Genomic DNA, 20,954 nt, shown 5'->3' with positions numbered 1-20,954 from the left:
ATAGGATGGCATTGAATGTGCATTATGGCCAAACCTATACCCTCGCACATCTTGGTGTGACACAATACATGACAGCTCTTCTGACGAAAAAGTTACAAAATTTATTTTCCATTTAAATGTCTTTCATCATTGATTGACCAATACATTTTGAGTTACTTCAATTTCAATTCAACTGTTGGCTGTACAAAACTATTACTGGTGCTATTCATTCATTGCGTAATACTGCAAATCAGCCAATGACTTTCTTACAAGCATTACAAGATATGCCATTTTCCTAAAGGCTATTGGGACTGGCAGCATTGCTTTTTAATTGATGTGGTCCAGCAATTTAGCTTTCCAGCACTGTTTATTACAATCAGTCCAACAGAATGGTCCTGTTCCTTGAGGACATTCGTGAAAAAACTGGGCATGGACCAACAACTCTTCCTTTTTACAAAACTATTAATTTTCTTCATGTCTTAGAGCAAGTTGTGCGTGGCTTCCTGTGTGGTTCAAACGACAGCAAATGGTCGCATCATATCTTGTCTTATAACAATAATAGAAGCAAAACCAACATCATCACATAGTTTTATCACTTTGAATTGCAAAAACGTTGAACTCTACACATACGTTTTCCTGTCTGGCTCAAAATGTCAAGTACATTAACTATCAAGGTATTCCTGCTGATATTCCATACGATGATCCTAGCCTTCTTCATCTTGTAAAAAAGTGTCAGATTGGTCATATATCTTCCTCCAATTTAATGAAAAACGAACCCATATAGATGAAGAGTTATAAGCAGATGCAGCTGCAAGTAACATAATAGTACAAAAATATTTTTCACGTCCCACAGCTTTTGAAAGTTTACCTCTTCTTGACTGGCTTCACATTGTCAATGAAACAGAAGCTGTTCCCACTCGATATGCAGAAAATAAGGTTGTATTGGTCGGATTAAGGTTTTGCTCTATTTTTAATCTTGCATATTTCTGCCAATATCTTCTTTTACACTTTCCCACAGACATTTGCAAGACATCTGTCCTCCAACTGGTCATTCCCTTCCTTCAAAAATCATTTTTTCCCACAAAGCACATCTGCTTATGGCAACAACTTTCACTGATATCTCATTTTAGGACATGAGAGAACAACTTGGTAATTCATGTCAAGAGCCATCTCTGTTTGATGTATATAGGTGGGATCGTATCGAATGTGCACTCTGGCCACACTTCCTGGTGCGACACCATTCATGATAGCTTCTCAGACAGACAAAGTTGTAAAATATCGTTTTTAACCGAATGCTCTTCCTCTATAATTGATTATTCACTGAACTTTGATTTGCTTTTATTCCACTTTGATCCCTAGCTGTACAAAACGAGCACCGGTGCCATTCATGCTTCTCATAATAATTCTGAAGAGACAGTCTCTGCATTTCAAGCACTGCAAGATAAGTCTTTCTCTAAAGGCTACTGGGATTGGCAACATTGCTATTCAATTGATGATGTGGCTCAGTTTGGCCTACCCTCGTTGTTTATAACCATAAGTCCTTCTGAATGGAACTTTCCACTTCCATTCTGGCTTGAGGACATTTGTGAACAAACGGGATACGCCCCACCAACCTTGCTTATTTTGAGACTATACATTTCCTTCATGTATTGGAACAGATTGTACGGGGGTACCTATGTGGATCAAATGACTCGAATTGGATAAATCACCTCCTCTCTTATAATCATTCTAAAAAACAAAATAATATCAAAACATACTTTTATCGCTTTGAATTTCAACAGCGTGGAACATTGCTCATACATTGTCTCATCTGGTTGAAAAATTTCAACTACATTGAGTACAAGCATATTCGAGGTGATTTGCCACAGGATGACCCAGACCTTCTCTACTACGTACCCAAATGCCAAGTTGCAAACAAATCGAGTTTGCCCATAAGTGCTCTGAATAAACATGTTGATAACAGTGCTGATGAGGCAGTTCTTAAGATATCTCACCCACCTTCAGCGCATGACATTGGCCTTCGTGCCTATGTTCAAACTCTGCTTCCAGTACTAAAATAATCTATGGATGTCCAGACCACAAATGGCAAGCAGATGCTTCTAAAGTATGTCCCCTCCTATGTTTGCAAAGCAAAAGAATCTTTTCGTAATGACGCCCTTTATTGTTCTACACTTCCTCCCAGTATTTCAGTATTCAAATATACCGTGTTTCTTGACATAGCAGAGCCCGAAATGTGGGTGTTACTGTTGTCAGGGAAGATATCATGGACAAATGCTTCCCGAAAGAAGCTGGCCATTCCTTCTACACCTGAGTTAGCCAGTGACAACAGCACCATTGCCAAGTATTACAATCGGACACAAGATTGTGAGCATCTCTCTCTCCTCAAATGGCTGCGACTTTTCAATGAATGTGAAGCAATCCCTACACAATATCCACAAAACAAAGTTGTCTTGGTTGGTTTGAATTTTTAATCCGGCATACTTTTTTCAATATGCACTTGCACATTATCCTCGTAGAGCCTTGACTGACATACTGCCTTCTAGTGACACAAATCTACCAAGCCAAATATACTTTTTCAATAAAGCTTGTTCATTGATGCCAGACACGTTCAATGATGGACGTTCTTTTGCTTCACAATTGGAGGTAAATGGCCACAGACAGTACTTTCTCGATACAATTGCTTTCTATCTTCAAAGTCTTGTTGACCTTGACAAGGCCTCTTCTTCCACATACTCACTCTTCTGCTAATCCCATTGCTCTCACCCCTACTACTCTAGCATTAACTTCAAATCAACTCGTCTTTTACACTCATTTTAAGCAAATTATGGAGGCACAGGAAGAATTTCTTGCAACAAACATTGCTTTGGATGAGTCTTGTCCAGATTGGAAACGTTTTCCTATGGTCCTTGGCAAGCCAGGGACAGGAAAATCCTTCACCATTTAGCAGTTCATTGCTTGTGCTTTACAGAATGGTTTAACAACTTGTGTTGCTACTCCCACAGGTACTTTAGCTTGCACATAAAAAAAACCTTTACAGCGATGCTGTGACATGTGATACGATTCACAGCATTTTTCAGTTCAAAACCCATGCTACTACTGTCTCACCAGATGTCACACTCGCAACTTTATCACCAGATGGACGCACTCGCAACCAAATCGACTACATCATCATACCGAGAAGATGGATGTCCAGCTGCAAATCGTGTAAAACTCTGCCTGGCGCTGACTGTGGAACTGATCACCAGCTTCTCATGGCAAAGTTCAAAACAAAGCTCAAAACATCTAAGAGAAAACCAACCACTCTCCTTTATGATCTCTCCAGTCTAACAGACGTCTACACAGTTTCGGTCAGTAATCGATTTGATGTGCTCCTTGAACTGGACGAGGAACTCGGAAGCAGTAATGAAATATGGGAAAAAACGAAAGACGCAATTTTATGCTCAGCAAAGGAAACTCTCAGGAAACCGAACACGAAGAAAATCAACAAAATGCTTTCATCTGCAACCATTGATCTAGTTGTTAAACGTCGTGAACTGAAAAGTCAAGACCACTCGACTAATTGTAGACGCATCAATGACCTCACAAGAGATATTCGCAGATCTACCCGACAGGATAAGAACAACTACCTCAATGAGAAATGCAAGGAGATAGAAACCAACAGACAGTGCCACAATACGCGCACTATGCACAAGCTCATCAAGGAAATCACTACCAAACCTGCGACGCGTCTATCTGTCATAAAAGATGTCAATGGCAACGTCCTCACTGAATCTTCTCAAATAAAAGCAAGATGGAAAGAATATTGCGAAAGCCTGAAAAAGATGACCGGATTAGCAATGTGCCACCAATATCAAGTACATACGTAGATGGACCAGAAATTCTGCTATCAGAGGTTTCTGCAGCTTTGAAAAAAATGAAGAAACATAAGAGTCCAGGCATAGATGACATACCGGCAGAATTACTGAAAGCAACTGGTGTAAGTGGAGAGAAGATCTTTCTCAAATTATGCAATCGGATTTGGAGCACCAAAGAATGGCCAGATGACTGGACCAAATCACTGCTGATTACCTTACCGAAAAAAGGTGACACAAGGGAATGCAAAAATAACCGTATCATCTCCTTGATTTCACACGCGAGCAAAATTCTTCTTTATATAATAGCAGCACGTTTGGAAAACCACCTCAATCATGAACTCCCACCAACACAGGCAGGTTTCAGAAAAAGTCGTGGTACACGTGACCAAATCGCCAACATGCGCTGGATTATCGAAAAGGCCATCGAAAAGAACCGACGTATTTTCATGGTCTTCATTGACTACAGTAAGGCCTTCGATTGCGTGGATCACAACATGCTCTGGAACATTTTAGAGAAGATGGGATTTCCATTACATATCATACATCTTATCAAGAATTTATATTCATCACAAGGTGCAGCTGTTAAAACCGACGACGGCATCACGGACTTTTTCAACATAGGTAAAGGCGTACGTCAAGGTTGTATTCTTTTACCGCTACTTTTCAACATCTACGGCGAATACATTATGAGACAGGTCGCACAAGGACAGGGCCGGTTCCATGGGGGGGTGTGGGGGGGTGTGACACCCCCCCAAGAATTGAGTTTGGCGATTTACTCGGTAAAGTTCGATTTTTGGTCGGTAAAATTATGTTCAAAGTTTTATATTAAATGCTGTGTAGTGCATCACTGCGCAAAAAGCAATTAAATATGCATAACATTTTGAATATCTAGTTTTCTTCATTATTGCCCTGTGCCTACAAAGACCATGTGATATTTGCTGGTGTGGTCTCATTCGGTGAGAACCTGAGAAACCATTTGTGTTTCCTGCTTACTCTATTGTTCCCTATTGTTCGAATTCCACTAATCGATTTATTCAATAAAACTAAACATAGTGACTGACACCACCTGTGAAGAAGGCGCGAAACCCGCGAAGCAACATTCTCTGGTAATCCTTTATCTGAATGAAGCTGAGCTGACGAACAAAAGTAGAATTGAAAAAAATAGTAACAGTAATAAGTATTACGCTACTTGAAAGGGAAACGGCAGCTTTTCAGGTAACTCAAAAACTTGCTTCAAATAATGATCTTTCTGTTTTTTGAATTTTATTTTCTGAAGACATATCCATATAATCATTTGTTTTGAATTTTGTAATTCTCGCGTAAGCCTGTGACAAAAAGTCTAGGCCTGTTTGAAAAGCAAGATTTTCCAAGATTTGACAAGGCCTGAGTTTGAGCTTTTGAGAATTTTTTCAAGTGGGTCTCTTCATCTGAAGTAAAACTGAGAACAATTATTTTTACCAGGCTATGTTTCACTGCTATGAAAAGAAGACAAGTAAAAATAAGATGCAAGGCAAAAGGGTGTAATTCCCAGTTCAACAGTGACTATCGCCTCCAACACAATAGAGAGAAACATGAAGGCAAAAATGTGCCATATGAAACCGCAGGTGCAGTTAAAAACCCTTTCGAAGCAGCTAAACGCAAGAAAGATAATCCAATTGAAGAAAAAATTCATCTTCTTCATCTTCATCTGAGAAGATATTGGATGACAAAACCGAAGAGATTGGGTTAGCGAATTCTGCAAAAGAAGAATCAGTATCTAATATTAGTAATGTTGTCGGTGAGAATGTGGTTGATGAGGAGAGCGAGAGTGAGGCTGAAAAATCCGAAAACGATGACACCGATGATGAAAATGATGATTATTGGATTAGCTGTGCGGGAAAGCTCAAGCATCTGCTATCCACTTTGGAGCAAAGAGGTAATTTGACGTTAAACATTCTAACACAACCATGTACCCCAAATATAGAAGAGTTTGCGATATCTGCAAAAGAGTTTGCCAACGAGATTAAAACCCAGTGTAATGATTTAGAAAAATCTGCTGAACGACTTAAAGTCAAAATTGACAGGCAAAAAGGATCTGTACAACCTGGAGAAGCAGCAGCACTAATAGAACACGACCCTGGAAAAAGAAAAAAAGATTTGTCGGATAGCCAATGCTGTTTTGTGATAAACCTAGGTCCCTACCAGCCTCGCTTGACAGTTTATCCAAGTAATGCATTCATTGAATCTGGTAAACAAAATAAGTTTTCAAGCACCTGGTTCAAAGATTTTCCACATCTTGAATATAGCGTTCAAAATGACGCAGCATTTTGCTATGTTTGTTCCTTATTTCCAAACGGCGCTGGAAGACCCTCTTCAGATGCTTCATGGACTATTAATGGCGTTAGACAGTGGCACAAAATGAAGAGTGTTGGAAAAGGAAAGAAGGGCAAGCTGATACAGCATTTCACCAGCCAAAGTCACAGAGAAGCATTACGAGATTTTGCAAGATTCACTAACCCACATCAGAACGTTGATGCACTTTTGGATTTGTCTCGTCGTCATGAAATGATTAAAGAAACTGACGACGCAATGTTTAACACCAAAATTATGTTAATATTATGTGATGCTGCTCGCACCATGGCTATGCAGGACCTTGCATTTCGTGGAAATACTGAGGAATCCAGCAACTTTCATGAGATTGTGCGGCATTTTGAAATACAGGCAGAACCAAACAAGGATGCGACCATACCATGTTACCTATATGAGCAAAGACACCCAAAATGAGTTGATAAAGTTGCTAGGTGACGCAGTGAGGCATCGTATGGTGAAGGAGCTAGAGGAAGTCTCAGCGTTCTCAGTAATGGCTGATACTACCCCGGACACAAGCAATAAAGATCAGATGGCAATTGTTGTAAGATACGTCGTCAATGCCAAGCCGGTTGAGCGTTTACTGTGTCTGAGGATTCTCAAAGACAAGTCCGGAGAAGGCCATGCTGCAGAAATTTTGAAAGCTCTCAATGAGTGTAGTGTGGACCCACAAAAACTCGTCTTTCAATCGTACGATTTTGCGTCATGTATGTCTGGAAAGTATAAAGGATGCCAACGAGTGCTAAGTGATAAAATTCAATAAGATTTTCCACACAAAAAGGAAATCCTTTACATCCCATGCCAGGCTCACAGGCTGAGTACATATGTAGAACGAAGCTCCAAAGCAAGCAGTCTTGTATCATCGATGTTTGACATATTACAGTCATTGTACACATTCTTTTCTAGTAGCACCAAGCGATCTGAAGCACTTGAAAAAGCACAAGTTGAAATAGAAGGGGCCTTGAAGATGCGAAATCTTTCGCAAACTCGTTGGATTGCTAGATCTGAATCTATTGACAGTGTCTGGATCTCTTTGACAGTAATCGTCTCGCTGCTCGAGCAGATAATGGATAGACAACTTGACTGTGACAAAAACACACAGGATCAAGCCAAAGCAATTTTGAAGAAAATGAAAACATTTGATTTTGTTTTCAGCTTGGCTACTATGAGATTCATAATGCGGCGCTGTAAGGTTCTGGTTGTGCAACTTCAGGAAGAGGGTTTGAATTTACTCGACGCACTTGAGCTAGTGTCATCGACAACTAGGGCGTTAGAAAAGATTCGAAATGAAGATGACGTGCAAAAGCAGATTGAAGCTGCCACACAAATTGCAATGCACATGGGAATAAATCCAGCTTCAGCACCGCCACAGAAGAAGATTGATTCCAAGAAGAATTGATGAAAACCGAGACAACGAGGAGGCATTCTCCTTCCAGACGTTTTATTCGAAAGAGATTTATTCTGTACTTGATCAGATAATTACAGATTGTAAAGAAAACTGGGGTAGCATTTTGAAGAAAATAAAGCCGTTCACTGTTTTGTTGCCTCCTTGGGATAACTTAAGGGAAGAACAAGCAGAGGATCTGGAGCATTTGTTGTCGGGGAAAGTTTCAAGTGGCAGTCTTATTGCAGAGCTTACTGTTTTGAGAGAGGACTTCCAAGAGAAAAAGTTGGTGAAGAGCATGACAGTCCGTGAAATTGCAAAGTTCGTATATAGTCGAAGGCACATTTATCCGGCAAGCAACACAGCATATACATTCCTTCAAACAGCACCAATTACTGTGGCTTCAAATGAAAGATCTTTTAGCAAACTAAAGTTGGTGAAGACTAAGCTGCGGAGCACAATGCTCCAGGACCGCCTGGAATCTCTGATGCTGATATCATGCGAGAAGGATTTCTCTGAAAATGTCAACTTGGAAGATGTTGTCAAGAACTGGATACACTTAAAAACAGAAGAGTTCGATTTGACACTACTTAAAGTTAATTTATTCATATATTGCGCTATAAGAACTGAAAAAGAGGCTGGGTCAAAAGCTCCTAATTAAATGACTCGCAAAAATCCGAGGGTTATTTTTTGACCCACCATTGACTCTGTATTTTTATTAGAACGTGCTGTAATTGGTTGAAACGCTTTTTTCAGATTGAAGTTAAAATTAAAGTTCTTTCGTTAAAGTTAAATTTCTTAAATTAAAGTTAGTGTAAGTCATTTAGTTGTTAGTTCTGATCACGATTAGTTGAGCTCAAAATTTTTGGTATTGTTTTTTCTAAAATTACTCGGTACATAAGAGCTTACACCCCCCCAAGGGAAAATTTCCTGGAACCGGCCCTGCACAAGGAGAGGACTGTGGTTTCGCTGTTGGCGGTAACCGAATACACGAACTGAGATACGCAGACGATACCACACTTTTAGAAACTGCTATCGGCCTCATGCAAAGACTAGTGGACAAGATCAAGGATGAAAGCGAAAAAGTGGGACTATATCTCAACAAAGACAAGACCAAGCTGATGGCGATCGGTGACCAGACACAAGACACCGTGACTGTGGATGGCACAGAAGTCGAACGAGTTCAAGACTTCAACTTTCTTGGATCGTACATAACAGCAGAGGGAGAGTCCAGGAAAGAAATCGACCGCAGAATCGGAATTGGTCGCTCGGCTGTTGGAAAGCTGCAGGCAATATGGCGAGATAGCAGCATAACACGCAACACGAAACTCCGAATATTGCGATCATTCGTGTTCTCAATCACCACCTATGGCTGCAAAACATGGACATTACGACAACGCGAAAGGAACAGGATCGATGCTTTCAAAATGTGGGCTTACAGACGCTTGTTTGGAATATCATGGAGCGACCGTGTTACAAACATTTAGGTATTGGAGAGAGTGGGGCACTCGAAAACCCTGCTGAGAAATACTCAAAAAGCACAACTACGGTACTTCGGCCACATAGCACGCCGAGACTCTTCCTCGCTGGAAAAAACCGTAATGTTGGGTTTGGTTGAGGGCCAAAGAAGTAGAGGTAGACCGAAACACCGGTGGACAGATAACATCAAGGCCCTGGTTGGTGCATCTCTCCGGGAATGTATCGAACAGGCGCAAGACAGAAGATTGTGGTGTGGTATCATTCAGAGGTGCACAAGCAGCCCGCCGGCGGCTGAATGAACAATGATGATGACTACTGTCTCTTCCATCAATTCACACCTATCACAATATGATGTCATATTCATTGAAGAAATTTCGCAAGTCAGCGTTGATCTGTTCCATTATGTCATTAACACAATCAATGTTCTAAACAGGCGCCCGATTCTTGTCCTCTGCGGTGATTTCTACCAACAGCAGCCTTTGGCAACAAAAAATGGCAATACTGTTCAGGCTAAAAACATACTTTCATGCCAAATCTGCCGCTCGCATGTTCTCACATTCACCCTTACACGACAATACAGGATTTGTGACAATCTGCTACTTAACTTTCTTCAGCACATAAGCCTCCATATTCCTACACAGGACATGATCCGGTAACTTTCCCAAAGTCGAGTATTATTTGACAGCATTCCGTCCACTCATGATCTGTACAATAAATTGAAAAATTATCCTGACTTTCTCGTCTTGACAGTCACACGGCGAAGTGCAGCCTACATTAATGACGTCATTCTGAAACATATCTTCACAAACCATCCCCTTGCTTTAGTTGTTGCAGATGATGAGAGTTTACTTCCAGTGCATAAAGACATGAAACTTATGATCACTCGTAATGTCAATAAGTCCATGGGCAGTTTGTTACAGTGACAGCCATCTCATCCAAAACAATTATTGCCATTCACCCCAATGGTCACATCATCAACACATTTCCTATGACAAGCATCATCAACGACACTCAAACAACAAAATACCCTGTTCTCCCAGGCTACGCAACCAGGATATCTAAAGTCCAAAGGCAGACATTAAGTAAAGTTATTTTATGGCTCGATACTGACAGCACTCCCAAGGGAACAGCATATGTTGCATTGTCCAGAGTTAAATCGTTGACAGATCTTCTTTTTTCATTCCTTTATCACAAAACCAGTTTTTTCCCTGTTGCCAATTAAATTTTTTTCATTTTGTAGATGGCTTACATTCATGCAAAGAAGCTTAAGGGAGTCGGTTACTTCCAGCACTTTCCAAAGAATTTTTTAAAGCCCTACGGACGTGTCGAAGGTTTCCCAGCTGATGCAATTGCACTATCAAGAATTCGCCCAGAAGGATGTGAGTGGCTGAGAAGACCACACGTGGCAACATCTGTAGCTTTGCTCAACTATTACTGAAAATATTCCCTTGCTGCAGGAGGACAGTCTTCTCTTAGACAAAGATAAAATCAGCTCCTTTACCTCCAACATACAACCACTTGCCCTCACTCTTCAAAATTCTCACAAAGACTCTCTCACAAGCCCTTCTCACCTTGACAAACGTTCCCTTCTCTTAAATCTACTAAAGCTCACTCCAGACCTTGCCTCCCAGCTCAACTCGTGCATCGAGATAGGTGCAGCTCTCTTTTCCATTGGCCATAATATACGAGTTGCCCATCTCCTCATTTCAAACCCCGAAAAATACGCAGATCTACTCACCTTTGCCCCAAATCGAGAGCCACCTTTCAAATCTTCAAAAAATATTTTAGATCTGCTTTCCTTACTTCATCATTCAAAGTCAACACTGCCATCTTCTTCAATGAACATTGCCCAATTAACCTCTTTGCTACGCTCTTCAACAACACAACAACCCTCTGACACATCTACATCATTAACTTCTCTGCTCACAAATAACCCAACGATCCCCTCTTCCATCTCCACTCATGAAGTGCCATCTCCATCATCACAAAGCAGCACCTCATCCCATCTTCTTCATCCCACTCCCGCTTCTCAACAGCAGCTCTTTCCAGTACCTCAACTACCTTCCCCAAGTCAAATCATGCCAACAGGCCATGGCTCAATATCTTCAATCTCCACCAGCTCCACCTCCTCCTATGGCTCCACCTCCTCCTACAGCTCCACCTCCTGCTACAGCTCCTAGTGCTCCTTGGATCTTCACTGGCTTCTGCACTGTCTCTGGCATCTCTACTTTTATCGACTCCTGCAGCTGCATCGCCTCCTGCACAGAAGAAACGAAAACGGCGGTTCATTGCAGACGATGAGGATGAAATTCCTGGCAGTAGCAGTTCCTCCAAAACATCATCTACAAAGAAGAAGCAAAAGAAACAATAACTTCGTAGACACTAAATACACCTTTCTCCGACTTTTACATTACTTTGCATAAAATATACACTTGTTTGCTCTCTTCGCCTTTCTTCTTCAAGTGCAAAAAAAAACAGGAGTTGGGAGGGTGGGTATAAAATGATGCAAATAGAGTCTCTGGTCATCCCTGTGGTAACTTTTCTGACACCCCTTGCTTAAACTCATAAAGACTAGGGGATCGATAGGCCATGCTTTCACAGTTTGTATTCATACTGAAAATCTTATAAAAGCATAACCCAAATAAGAACAAAATGCAAATGGTGAAATATTATGAATTTTTGGATAAACAGGAATAAATTGCAATATAATAACGAGAAAATTAAGATGATCAATCAATTGTCAATTGTTTTGTGCTTCTTGCATCTTGGCCCTGTCATCATCTTCATCCTCCATTATAATTTGTTTCTTTTTGGGTTTTTTTCGGTGGTGGCTCATTGTCACTTTCCTCGTCCTCAAGCTCCTGCAGCATTCTGGCAATATTCCTTTTTGCCGGTTTTTTTTTACTTGTTGATTGTAAGAATATTTTTCTTAGTTTTGCTACAGATGAGTTCTTTTTACACTCTTCATCCCCACCACCAACAAGGGCAATTTTGGAGGCATATGCCTCTGGATCAGTTATTATGGTTCTTGACATTAAATAATGGCAAGACATTATGAAAAGGGCACCCCCTGTTTGGTATGCTTCTTCCATGAAGTGAGCAAGGGAGTCATTAGCGAGCATTGTTTTTATGATTGTGTTGCAATCCTGGGTTGTTGGTGCAGCTTCTGTGTCACGCGTATTAAACTATGCTAGAGCTTCGCACAATTCTTCAATGTCTTCATCAACTGCTTTTTTTAGGCTTTACTTATGGGCTTTCCTTGAGAAGCTCCATGTTGTCCACCACTGACTGATAGAGGTCACTCAAGGCAAAGGTTGGCCGTAGGAGCCATTCGCAGTTAACAGGCTTGGCCAAATCCATTGAAGGAACATTTTCTCATGAAACAGCTGGTCCATAAAGCCGCAAGAACAACTTTGTAAATTGATTAAAGAAGCTGACACCAATGTCTTTTTCCTTTTGGAAAGGTGATGATTTGCTCGGTGATGTCATCTGTAGAATTGAGAAATGACAGGATTCAAATTAAATAATGTCGCAACTGAGGGAGAAGAACGGTAATGATAGAATAACTTATTGTGTTACAGGACAACATCATCCCTATAATTGTACATAAAATAATGTTGCTTGATTATTATTTGAGGTGGTTCACTGCCTCAAAGTCATGATAGAAATAACAGTTTTTGAAGTAGTTTTTTTTAGTTTTTTGTGTATTTCTATGTGTGATGTTGGCATTTTGTTGGGTTTTCTTCGTTATATGTATTAACGATCGTAATATGCTGTGTATGATGTAAAATTAGTGTCACGTAAATTCATTACATGTTAGTGTATTTGACTGTCAGAATACTGAAGTGATTATATAATTGAAGTGAATATCTGTCATGTACAAGTATTTGGTTAACGTTTTCAACAAGAAATTGTTGTAACAGTTTTGACATGTGCAGGTGTTAGTGGCGTAAGAAAAGAAATATGTTCAATGAATTTGACTCTAGACAATGCTACATAGCAGCAGCCAGCAGGAGAGCAATTTGTATCCATCCAAAGAACAGCTTCTTTAATTGTTTTCCCTTGCACTTTGCTAATACACCATTTCACAATAAGCTGCGCCACGTTCTAATCCGGGCCTGGCACAAGTTATTTGGTGAAAAAATTTCTGTTCGCCATAGTTACAGCAAGTTGTTATGTGCAGTGAAGTGCCGGTTGTTCGATTTGAGAACATATCACTTCACTGTTTCGTTGTTGACAAGCAAATGAATTCGCTGTGCGTGGTCTGTTATCTTCGGGAACAGCTTTTTTAAAAGCTTTTTTAAGAACTTTGCTCTGGCAGGCTACGGAAATTCCCTCAGAATTAGCATTGTGCTTAGGCCGTTTTCGACCTCTAATTCATTTTATATGAATTTTCGAAATGGATATTGAGCAGTTGAGATCGATGAAACTAGAAGAGTTGAAGTCGTTTTTACCTCTCCGAGGGTTGTGTGTTACGGGAAAGAAAGATGATTTGGTGGCGAGAGCCTTTGTTGCTATTGAAAATAATGTGCCTATTCTACAAACAGCAGAAGAAGTAAAAATGGAAATTGATAAAGAGTATCATCATAAGCTCAAAGTATTGGATGAGGTATTACCAGATCCCTTGCATTTGAAAGAAGGATGGTTGTAAGAAGAGGAAAGTGTTAAATTCTGGCCCTTGACATTATATTCTGATATTTTTAATTTCCTGGCATTTCTATAAGACATTATTGACTATAAGACATCTAAAGCATATAGCTACTATTCTGAAGGCTGGCTTTACCCACTAAATTACCATCACATCAGTGAGCAGAGTAAACTGTGCCTTTTTCAATCAAGATGCAAACCATCTCAGCGAATTTCTGATGTGCCACACAAGCTCTGGGTTTGCATCAAAAAATCTAGTGGAAAAGTAATGTGTGGATACTGTTCTTGTATGGTTGGGATTAGTCAAACCTGTAATCATGTTACTGCTGCTTTATTTCGGATTGAAGCTGCTGTTAGAATGGGTTTGACTAATCCATCTTGCACTTCAAAGCCTTGTGAATGGCTTCCAAACAATGCTATTGTCAAGCCAACAAAAATTAGAGACCTGAAGTTAACACGAGGAGACTTTGGGAGGAGAGGAAAGAAGAAGGCAGAGTTAAATTGTTCTCCTAAAAAGAACTACACACCAAATGTAGAAAAGCCATGTAGTTTAACTTTTGATGATGTTTTGTCTGCCATGAAAAAAATATGTAAAGAAGATTAATCAATAATCTTTACAGCTGAGACCAAGGCCATCCCAAAGGTAGTTGCATCACAGATAACTTTTAACTTTAAATTGCATTCAGATATATTAAAAGAATCAAGGACACCTGAAGAATATCTAATAAAGTTATGCCAAGATATGTGTGATGACAACATTGCAGAAATGGAAAAAGCCACTTTGGGTCAAAACTCAAATGATTTATGGCACAATGCAAGAAAGCATGTTGTTACGGCATCAAAATCCCATTCAGTCAAAACTAGAATGGAAACTGCTTCTAAGTCTGCCACACCAACAGATTTTACAAACATTTTAAAGAATGTAGAAGGGACCCATGTTATAAATAAAGACATTCCAGCACTGAAATATGAAAGAGAAATGGAATCAGAAGCAGTGTCCGAATTTGAAAAGAAATTAAAGAAAAGTCACAGAAAGGTCAAAATAAGGGAATGGGGGCTTTCCATTTGTAAAGATCTCAGGTTTGTTGGTGGTAGCCCTGATAGAATTGTCAGTTGCAGCTGTTGTGGTAGCAGGCCACTTGAGGTGAAATGCCCATTTTCTATCAGGCATTTTTCCCCACTTGTTGCTGATGCAAAACTGCCATTTTTAGATATGGATGCTGATAACGGATTGTCATTGAGGAGGAATCACCAGTACTATACGCAATGTCAAGTGCAAATGGCAGCAACAAATCTTAAAGACACTATATTTCTTGTCTGGATTCTTCGTGGTTCCCACATGGAATTTATAAATTTTGATGCCGAATATTGGAAAGTCTTGAAAGAAAAACTTAATGACTTTTACAGAGACTTTTATGTGCCATTTATTTTTGAATATTAATTTAGTTAGTGACAATGCTTTCAATATTTTCTGGTTGCTAGTTAGTTTTCCATAGGATTTTCAGGTCATATGCACTTCAAACCTTATATGCTTACATGACCAATCTTTGTTTAAAACCAACAATACATCCAGGGTGCATTTCATGTAGGTAGGCCCGAATATGTCCGGCGTGGGCTAAGAAAAATGCCTTGGCGTAGAAAAAAAAAATTCTGTTTTTTAGCGTGTCAGCGACAGAAAACCCCGAATATCAATGACTTGTTTAGAATTATTGGCGTATCGTTGACAGAAAACGGCGTGACGGCGTGGCGCATCGCCGAGATATGATTTGATATGCTTAACTAATCTCCTCTGCGAGGTGTTTTCTTTGATTTCTATATTAGTTTCGTTATTCCGTGGTCCATGGTTCTGTGGTCCGTATTTCGACACAAAGAAGGAAAAATCATGTCAAGGAGCATGCTGAGTATTATATGCACCCTGGTGAGTCCATATAGATAAGGCGTTTCCCGACAGAAGTTGGGATGACACTTTCAAACGGAAGTACTGTCACAAAAAGGAAGTACTGTCACATTTTCGAACGTTTGTCATGTGGTCTCAATATTAAATGAAGAGGCAAAGCCAAGAACTTGCGTTCCGTTAGAATATTACATGGATTGAAATGGATATTGATGAAAACGGTAGGTTTTTAATTTTCCTGTGTATGTACTTGATTTTGCAAACTTTAAACAAGTGCAATAAGTGATAGATTCAAACAATCAAGAGGGGAGAAGTTGATGACTTAAAAGTACGTACTTACGCTCGAGGGAGGGGCAACCTCCAAACCGTACAAAAGCAAACAGTAGGGAGGGAGATCCAAAATCGATGGATATTGAGCACAAGTACTGTTTGAATGGCCCCTAAGGCCAATTAATGTGGAGGGGGGCTTTAGATTTTTCTCTATTTTGCAATCATAATAAACGTTTCGGTTAATTTGGTTTCTTACACCTTCACTTCTATGCTTCTATGGCTTCTTAATCACGCACATTTTTGTAAGGAATGAAATGCTGGCTAAGCAAAGACTAATTTTGGTTTAATCTAATTAGCTCATATTATTTTTGAATTGCCCAAGAAAAAGAGGGATCGCTTTTAATGAATAGCGGGAATAAAATGAATAAAATATAACAATTAACGTTTTTCAGATAATCAACAGAAACAAAGTCGGCAGCAAAGTATAGGAAAGAAACAAGTGATTTTGTCCTGGGCGAAAGGATGTGCAAGTAGTAGCAAAGAAGTTATCCCTGAAAAGAGACAAAAAATCTCGTCAGAAAAGGGCAGCTTTACTTGCTTGCAATGCTTTGAATTACACTTGAAAGGAAAAAGGGATGAAAGATATACATCTGTATGCAGAACAGATCATTCAACTGTTCAACGTCATAAAAATAGATGGCACAGCATTCCTGGATCGAAGTTATGCACAATTGTTCCAACAGCTGCAAAAGAAGTGAGTTCATTGAAGTTAAAATATGCAAAACAGAACGTATCAGAAGTCACTACACCTGAAGAAAGAAACACCAGTACAACTTCATCACAGATTATTTCAATAGACCCGGTACATAGCACTGCAGCAGCTCAAGGCAAAAACAATCTAGAATTAGCTACGCCAAGCTACGAAGAATACCTTGATGAACTTGAATCAAATACTGAAAGTGAGGAAAATAAATTCATGGAGGCCCTATCACCCATAGAGCCCCTGGAACCCCTGGAAGCATGCAGCAACGAGCCTCAGTTGATGACAGAATCAAGTGACAAAGAAACATTGGATGGGATAGAAATATCTGGAATGGACACTCAAAGTACACTTTTATCTTTTAGAACTGAAAAATTAGATGCAACAAAGAAGAACAGCACCGTAGACATGGATGCCATTATGACTGAGATAAATAAATTAAGTTTAAAGGTGGATGATATTGGAGCAAAGCACAGAAGCTTACAGCAGCTTGTTTTTGAAGACCCAGAGACTGGAAGGCAAGTTGCTGCAATGAAGAAAGCCAACAATATCAATGAATTAGTTGAGGCATCAAAGCCAATTCAGTGGTTCTATGATGAGAAAAGTGGTTGTGCAGTTCTGAGATGTTTGCCATGTTATGAGCTTCATCTGAAAGCTAAGCCAACATTAGCCGATTTAACTCCATTACAAGCACAGCGAATCCTTAATTCAAGAAGCAGTGGAACATTTGCAACTGGAATTTTCTTGAAAAAGGAAATCGCGAGTCTGTTAATCAAAGGTCATAATAGGACTTGGTACCGGGAAAAAAATATGCTAATTGACCACATGTGTATCATAGGAAACGGCTCAGAGACACATAAAATTGCCATGGAAGCATACAAGCAGGCTTTGAAATCCAATAATGAAAATGCAACAACTGCAACACATTTATTTAAAGCGGCTATAGTGGATTTGAAACTTGGTGCAGCAGCAAGAAACTTTGAAGTGTTAGTGTCTTTACTCGCAAATTGCTCTGTAAATGTTGGAAACATTGGGCATGGCAGGAATCTGTTTAATGACATACTGTACTGCCTGGAAAAGTCGATGAACAAGAAGACGGCAGAATTCCTTAATCAGCCACTCCCATCAGCATTCCTTCCTCCACACTTTTGGGTTACCATTGATAAAGCTACACCAGCCAGAACAACAAACCAAGCAGTATTGGTTGTCGCCAGAGATAAGAATGGGATACCCTCCCCAATACCTGTTGCAGCTCCTGCCATTTATACAGAATTTACCGAAGCCTCATATGATATATTGGCATTAAAACTTCTGGAAGCAATTTCTGATAATTTCTCCCCCCAAATTCTGGAAAGGCTTTGTGGTGTGGCAGCTGATGGCCCTTATCAGGCTTCTGGATTCAGAAGTTCACTTTTTCGGCAACTGGAGATCCCAGAGCATGTAGACAAAGTGATCGCTCTCCCCATAACGTGGGATACAGCCCATGTTTTAAACCTTGCTGTTACCGAAGTAAGAGATGCTAACTCACCTGGTGGAGAACATTTCCGTAGATTTATCAAGAGATGTAATGTGTTCAATCATGTTTTGGCAAATGGAAAGGGGTTTGCCTTTTTGCAGATGGTGGACAGTACTGCGAGACGACCTGTGTCATATGCTACTCAGCGTTTCATGAGTTCATCGTATGAGCAGTGGCTCAAAATTGAACAGAGCTACCAATCGTACTGGCAGGCATTTGAATTGTTACATCCACGGAGGGATGAAGACGAAGAGTGGCAATACATGATTGCTGGAAGTGATTTTGTGGCAGATCTTTTATCCTTTTTGGATATCATGGATCCTATTATTGATCTGATGCTGAGAGCCCAATCACTTGACACTCCAATCTGGAAGCTACAAATGTGGTGGCCTAAAGTCAGAGAAATTCTGCTAAAAGCTGTAAAAGGGCACCCCCTGGTCTTTCCTAGACTGTCAAAAGTCGAACACTCTTTGATACCTGGCTTAAAATTCAAAGGAGTTGAATTACTTCAAGGTTGGCTCATAACGAAAGATAATGGAAAAAATGCAGATGGAAATTCTCGCTTTACGTGGCATTTGCGTGACAGTAAAGATATCGAAGAAGATCGCAAGAATTTGGCCAAAGAGCTATGTGAAGCTTTGAATATTAGAATTGAATCGCTTGCTGAAAAATCACCAACAACATTTGAAGTATTTGATGCGGCGAATCTTGTTAAGCTTCACTGTGGAAAAAGAGTAAATAAAGAAATAAAATATTTTGTAGATGAAGGTGAGTATGAAGTATATGGAGTGGAAGAATGTAAGCGCATATTAACAACGATTAGCGAGCTAAAACATGTGAAGGAATCAGGGATGAATTTCGATTCAAGAATGGCGTATCTTTACATGTCCAGAATAAAAAACGCTGTTAAAGCAGGCATCTGGAATGGCAAGTGCCCAGAATGGTTTATTATAAGCCAAAATAATGTTAATTTACATACTCAAAATGCAACACTTGAAGAGTTTGAAGAAGAAGAAAGCAATACATTAGATTGTCAGTTCAAAATGGTATTTTCAAATGGAAAAGTTATGAAAGTGCGCTTACATGAACAGCGAATGTACCAATCATTTTACAACAACGAAGAAATCTGTCACATTGCAAGTAAGCCATCTTGCGCTCTAATTGACATTCTTTTGGCTAAGGGAGGGCCTGAAGCAATAGCTGAAAGCTTTTACAGCTCAATGAGATCGCAACAACAGTCAGGAGGGCAATCGAACGAAACACTGGCTAGAAGAACGAAGCTGCAATGGGCCTTGCCGTCACTTCAAAACTGCAAAAATATTATCAAGGATGGGATTAAAACTTACATTCAGGGAGATGATAAATTGCGGCCGCACCGACAGAACACGTTTTTTTCCAGTAGAAATAAGGATTATGTTGTATCAAAGGTAATTGATCGTATTGACAGTGATAAAGGCCGTTGTCCTTTCCTGTCTGATAATTGAAAGGTACTCTGGTATGAATAAGCTACGTACTAATATCTTATATTTCATTAACTCAACTGTTTTGTTTCTCTGTGAGATATGTTTGTGCATGAATGTATTGCCAAATCTTTGAAATTAATTGTTTGAAATCCAGGTTTTGTTCTTTTAATTTTTTATATAGCTAACTATTCTTTAAATCGTTTTCGTTAATTTATGAAATTTTAAGTGAAAATCTTGTTGTAGTTCTCTTGTCATTCCTCTCAAACCTTTATTATACGATTCTCAAAAAGAGGGTCACCAAATATATTCGACCAGAAACGTTGGCTGTTGGCGTGCTGCTAGAAGCACCCTTTTTTAAGTCCACAAGACTTGGCGTAATTTATGAGTGCCAAAAAAAGTGTCCGGCGTAGGATCAACATAGAATGCACCCTGGCAATACATGAGCAATGATATATTTTGATACAGTGTCCTGTTTATGCTTGATTTACACCTCCCAGGACTTATCATTGTTTTTCTAGGAACCTAGGACATTGCAAAAGAAATTTTAATATCTTCAAGAATCAAGTAGGAAATATTTGGTATCTAGGATTTAAAGGATTTGCAATTTACAGTATCAATTTAATCTTAATGCTGCCCTCTTCTATATTTTGTGCCTTTTGAAATATCTTGTAGTTCACTGTGGAATCTTCAAGTTGGTTTTTCTTCACATTGAATTGTTTGGTATTCTAGCAAAATAGAAAGTAAAGACAGACAATGAAAAGAAATCAACAACTCTACTTTTCTTCAATAAGAGGAGGCTTAAGATTACATAAAGCACAACATGTTCTCACTATGTCATCAATTAAAGGAACAAGTGTTATTGGTATTACAGCTTCCTGTAATCAGACCAAGTTGCAGCTTGGGGATGTAAGGACTTGGGTCTTTCAATGAATATTTCCGTGAAATCAATGATGTACCTTGTCTTATGGTAACCTGCTTCTTTAAAAACATTGGGAAGGTTTGACACAATTGTGTCTTTTGATAACCATACAATTAGAGCATGGGATAGTGAGGCTGACAGAAACTTTATCCATGTAGTAAATATACTGGAACAAGAGGCTACTGAAATATTAAATCTAATGGCTAAGTCCTGCATTAAAAGGCCAAGTCTTAATCTCACAAGAACAAGGAGAAACTGGCTCTTGTAAGAGAGAATCAACTTCCGCTGTTTACTTTGTCTCCCTGATTTTGTGGCACATAAAATTTTTCTGCCCTGCCAGTAAACAAAGTTTGGCACATATGGCTCAAGCAGTTTACAAATGCAATTAAAAACATTTTCGGAAAGTCCTGTTCAAAAGATCTTATTTGAATCCGATTTAAGTG

The 20,954-nt window shown here is 39.5% G+C and overlaps 1 protein-coding gene and 1 pseudogene across 1 annotated transcript; both read left to right on the top strand.

The window, feature by feature from the left end:
* The first annotated feature begins 13,513 nt into the window (after window positions 1-13,513).
* Window positions 13,514-15,252, top strand: LOC148958821 (uncharacterized; annotated as a pseudogene).
* A 533-nt stretch (window positions 15,253-15,785) lies between these two features.
* LOC135683980 (uncharacterized) lies at window positions 15,786-20,034 on the top strand. The gene is made up of 2 exons (XM_065199406.2): window positions 15,786-15,804; window positions 16,306-20,034. The coding sequence occupies exons 1-2, from the start codon at window positions 15,786-15,788 to the stop codon at window positions 19,611-19,613; spliced, it is 3,327 nt and encodes a 1,108-aa protein (XP_065055478.2). The 3' UTR covers window positions 19,614-20,034.
* Window positions 20,035-20,954: the final 920 nt, after the last annotated feature.

Source organism: Rhopilema esculentum, chromosome 11 (assembly GCF_057945365.1).
Source record: "Rhopilema esculentum isolate cy_ngs chromosome 11, ASM5794536v1, whole genome shotgun sequence".
Lineage (NCBI taxonomy): Eukaryota > Metazoa > Cnidaria > Scyphozoa > Rhizostomeae > Rhizostomatidae > Rhopilema > Rhopilema esculentum.
The sequence above is the reverse complement of the archived record's forward strand: the minus strand, read 5'-3'. Positions and strand labels throughout refer to the sequence as shown.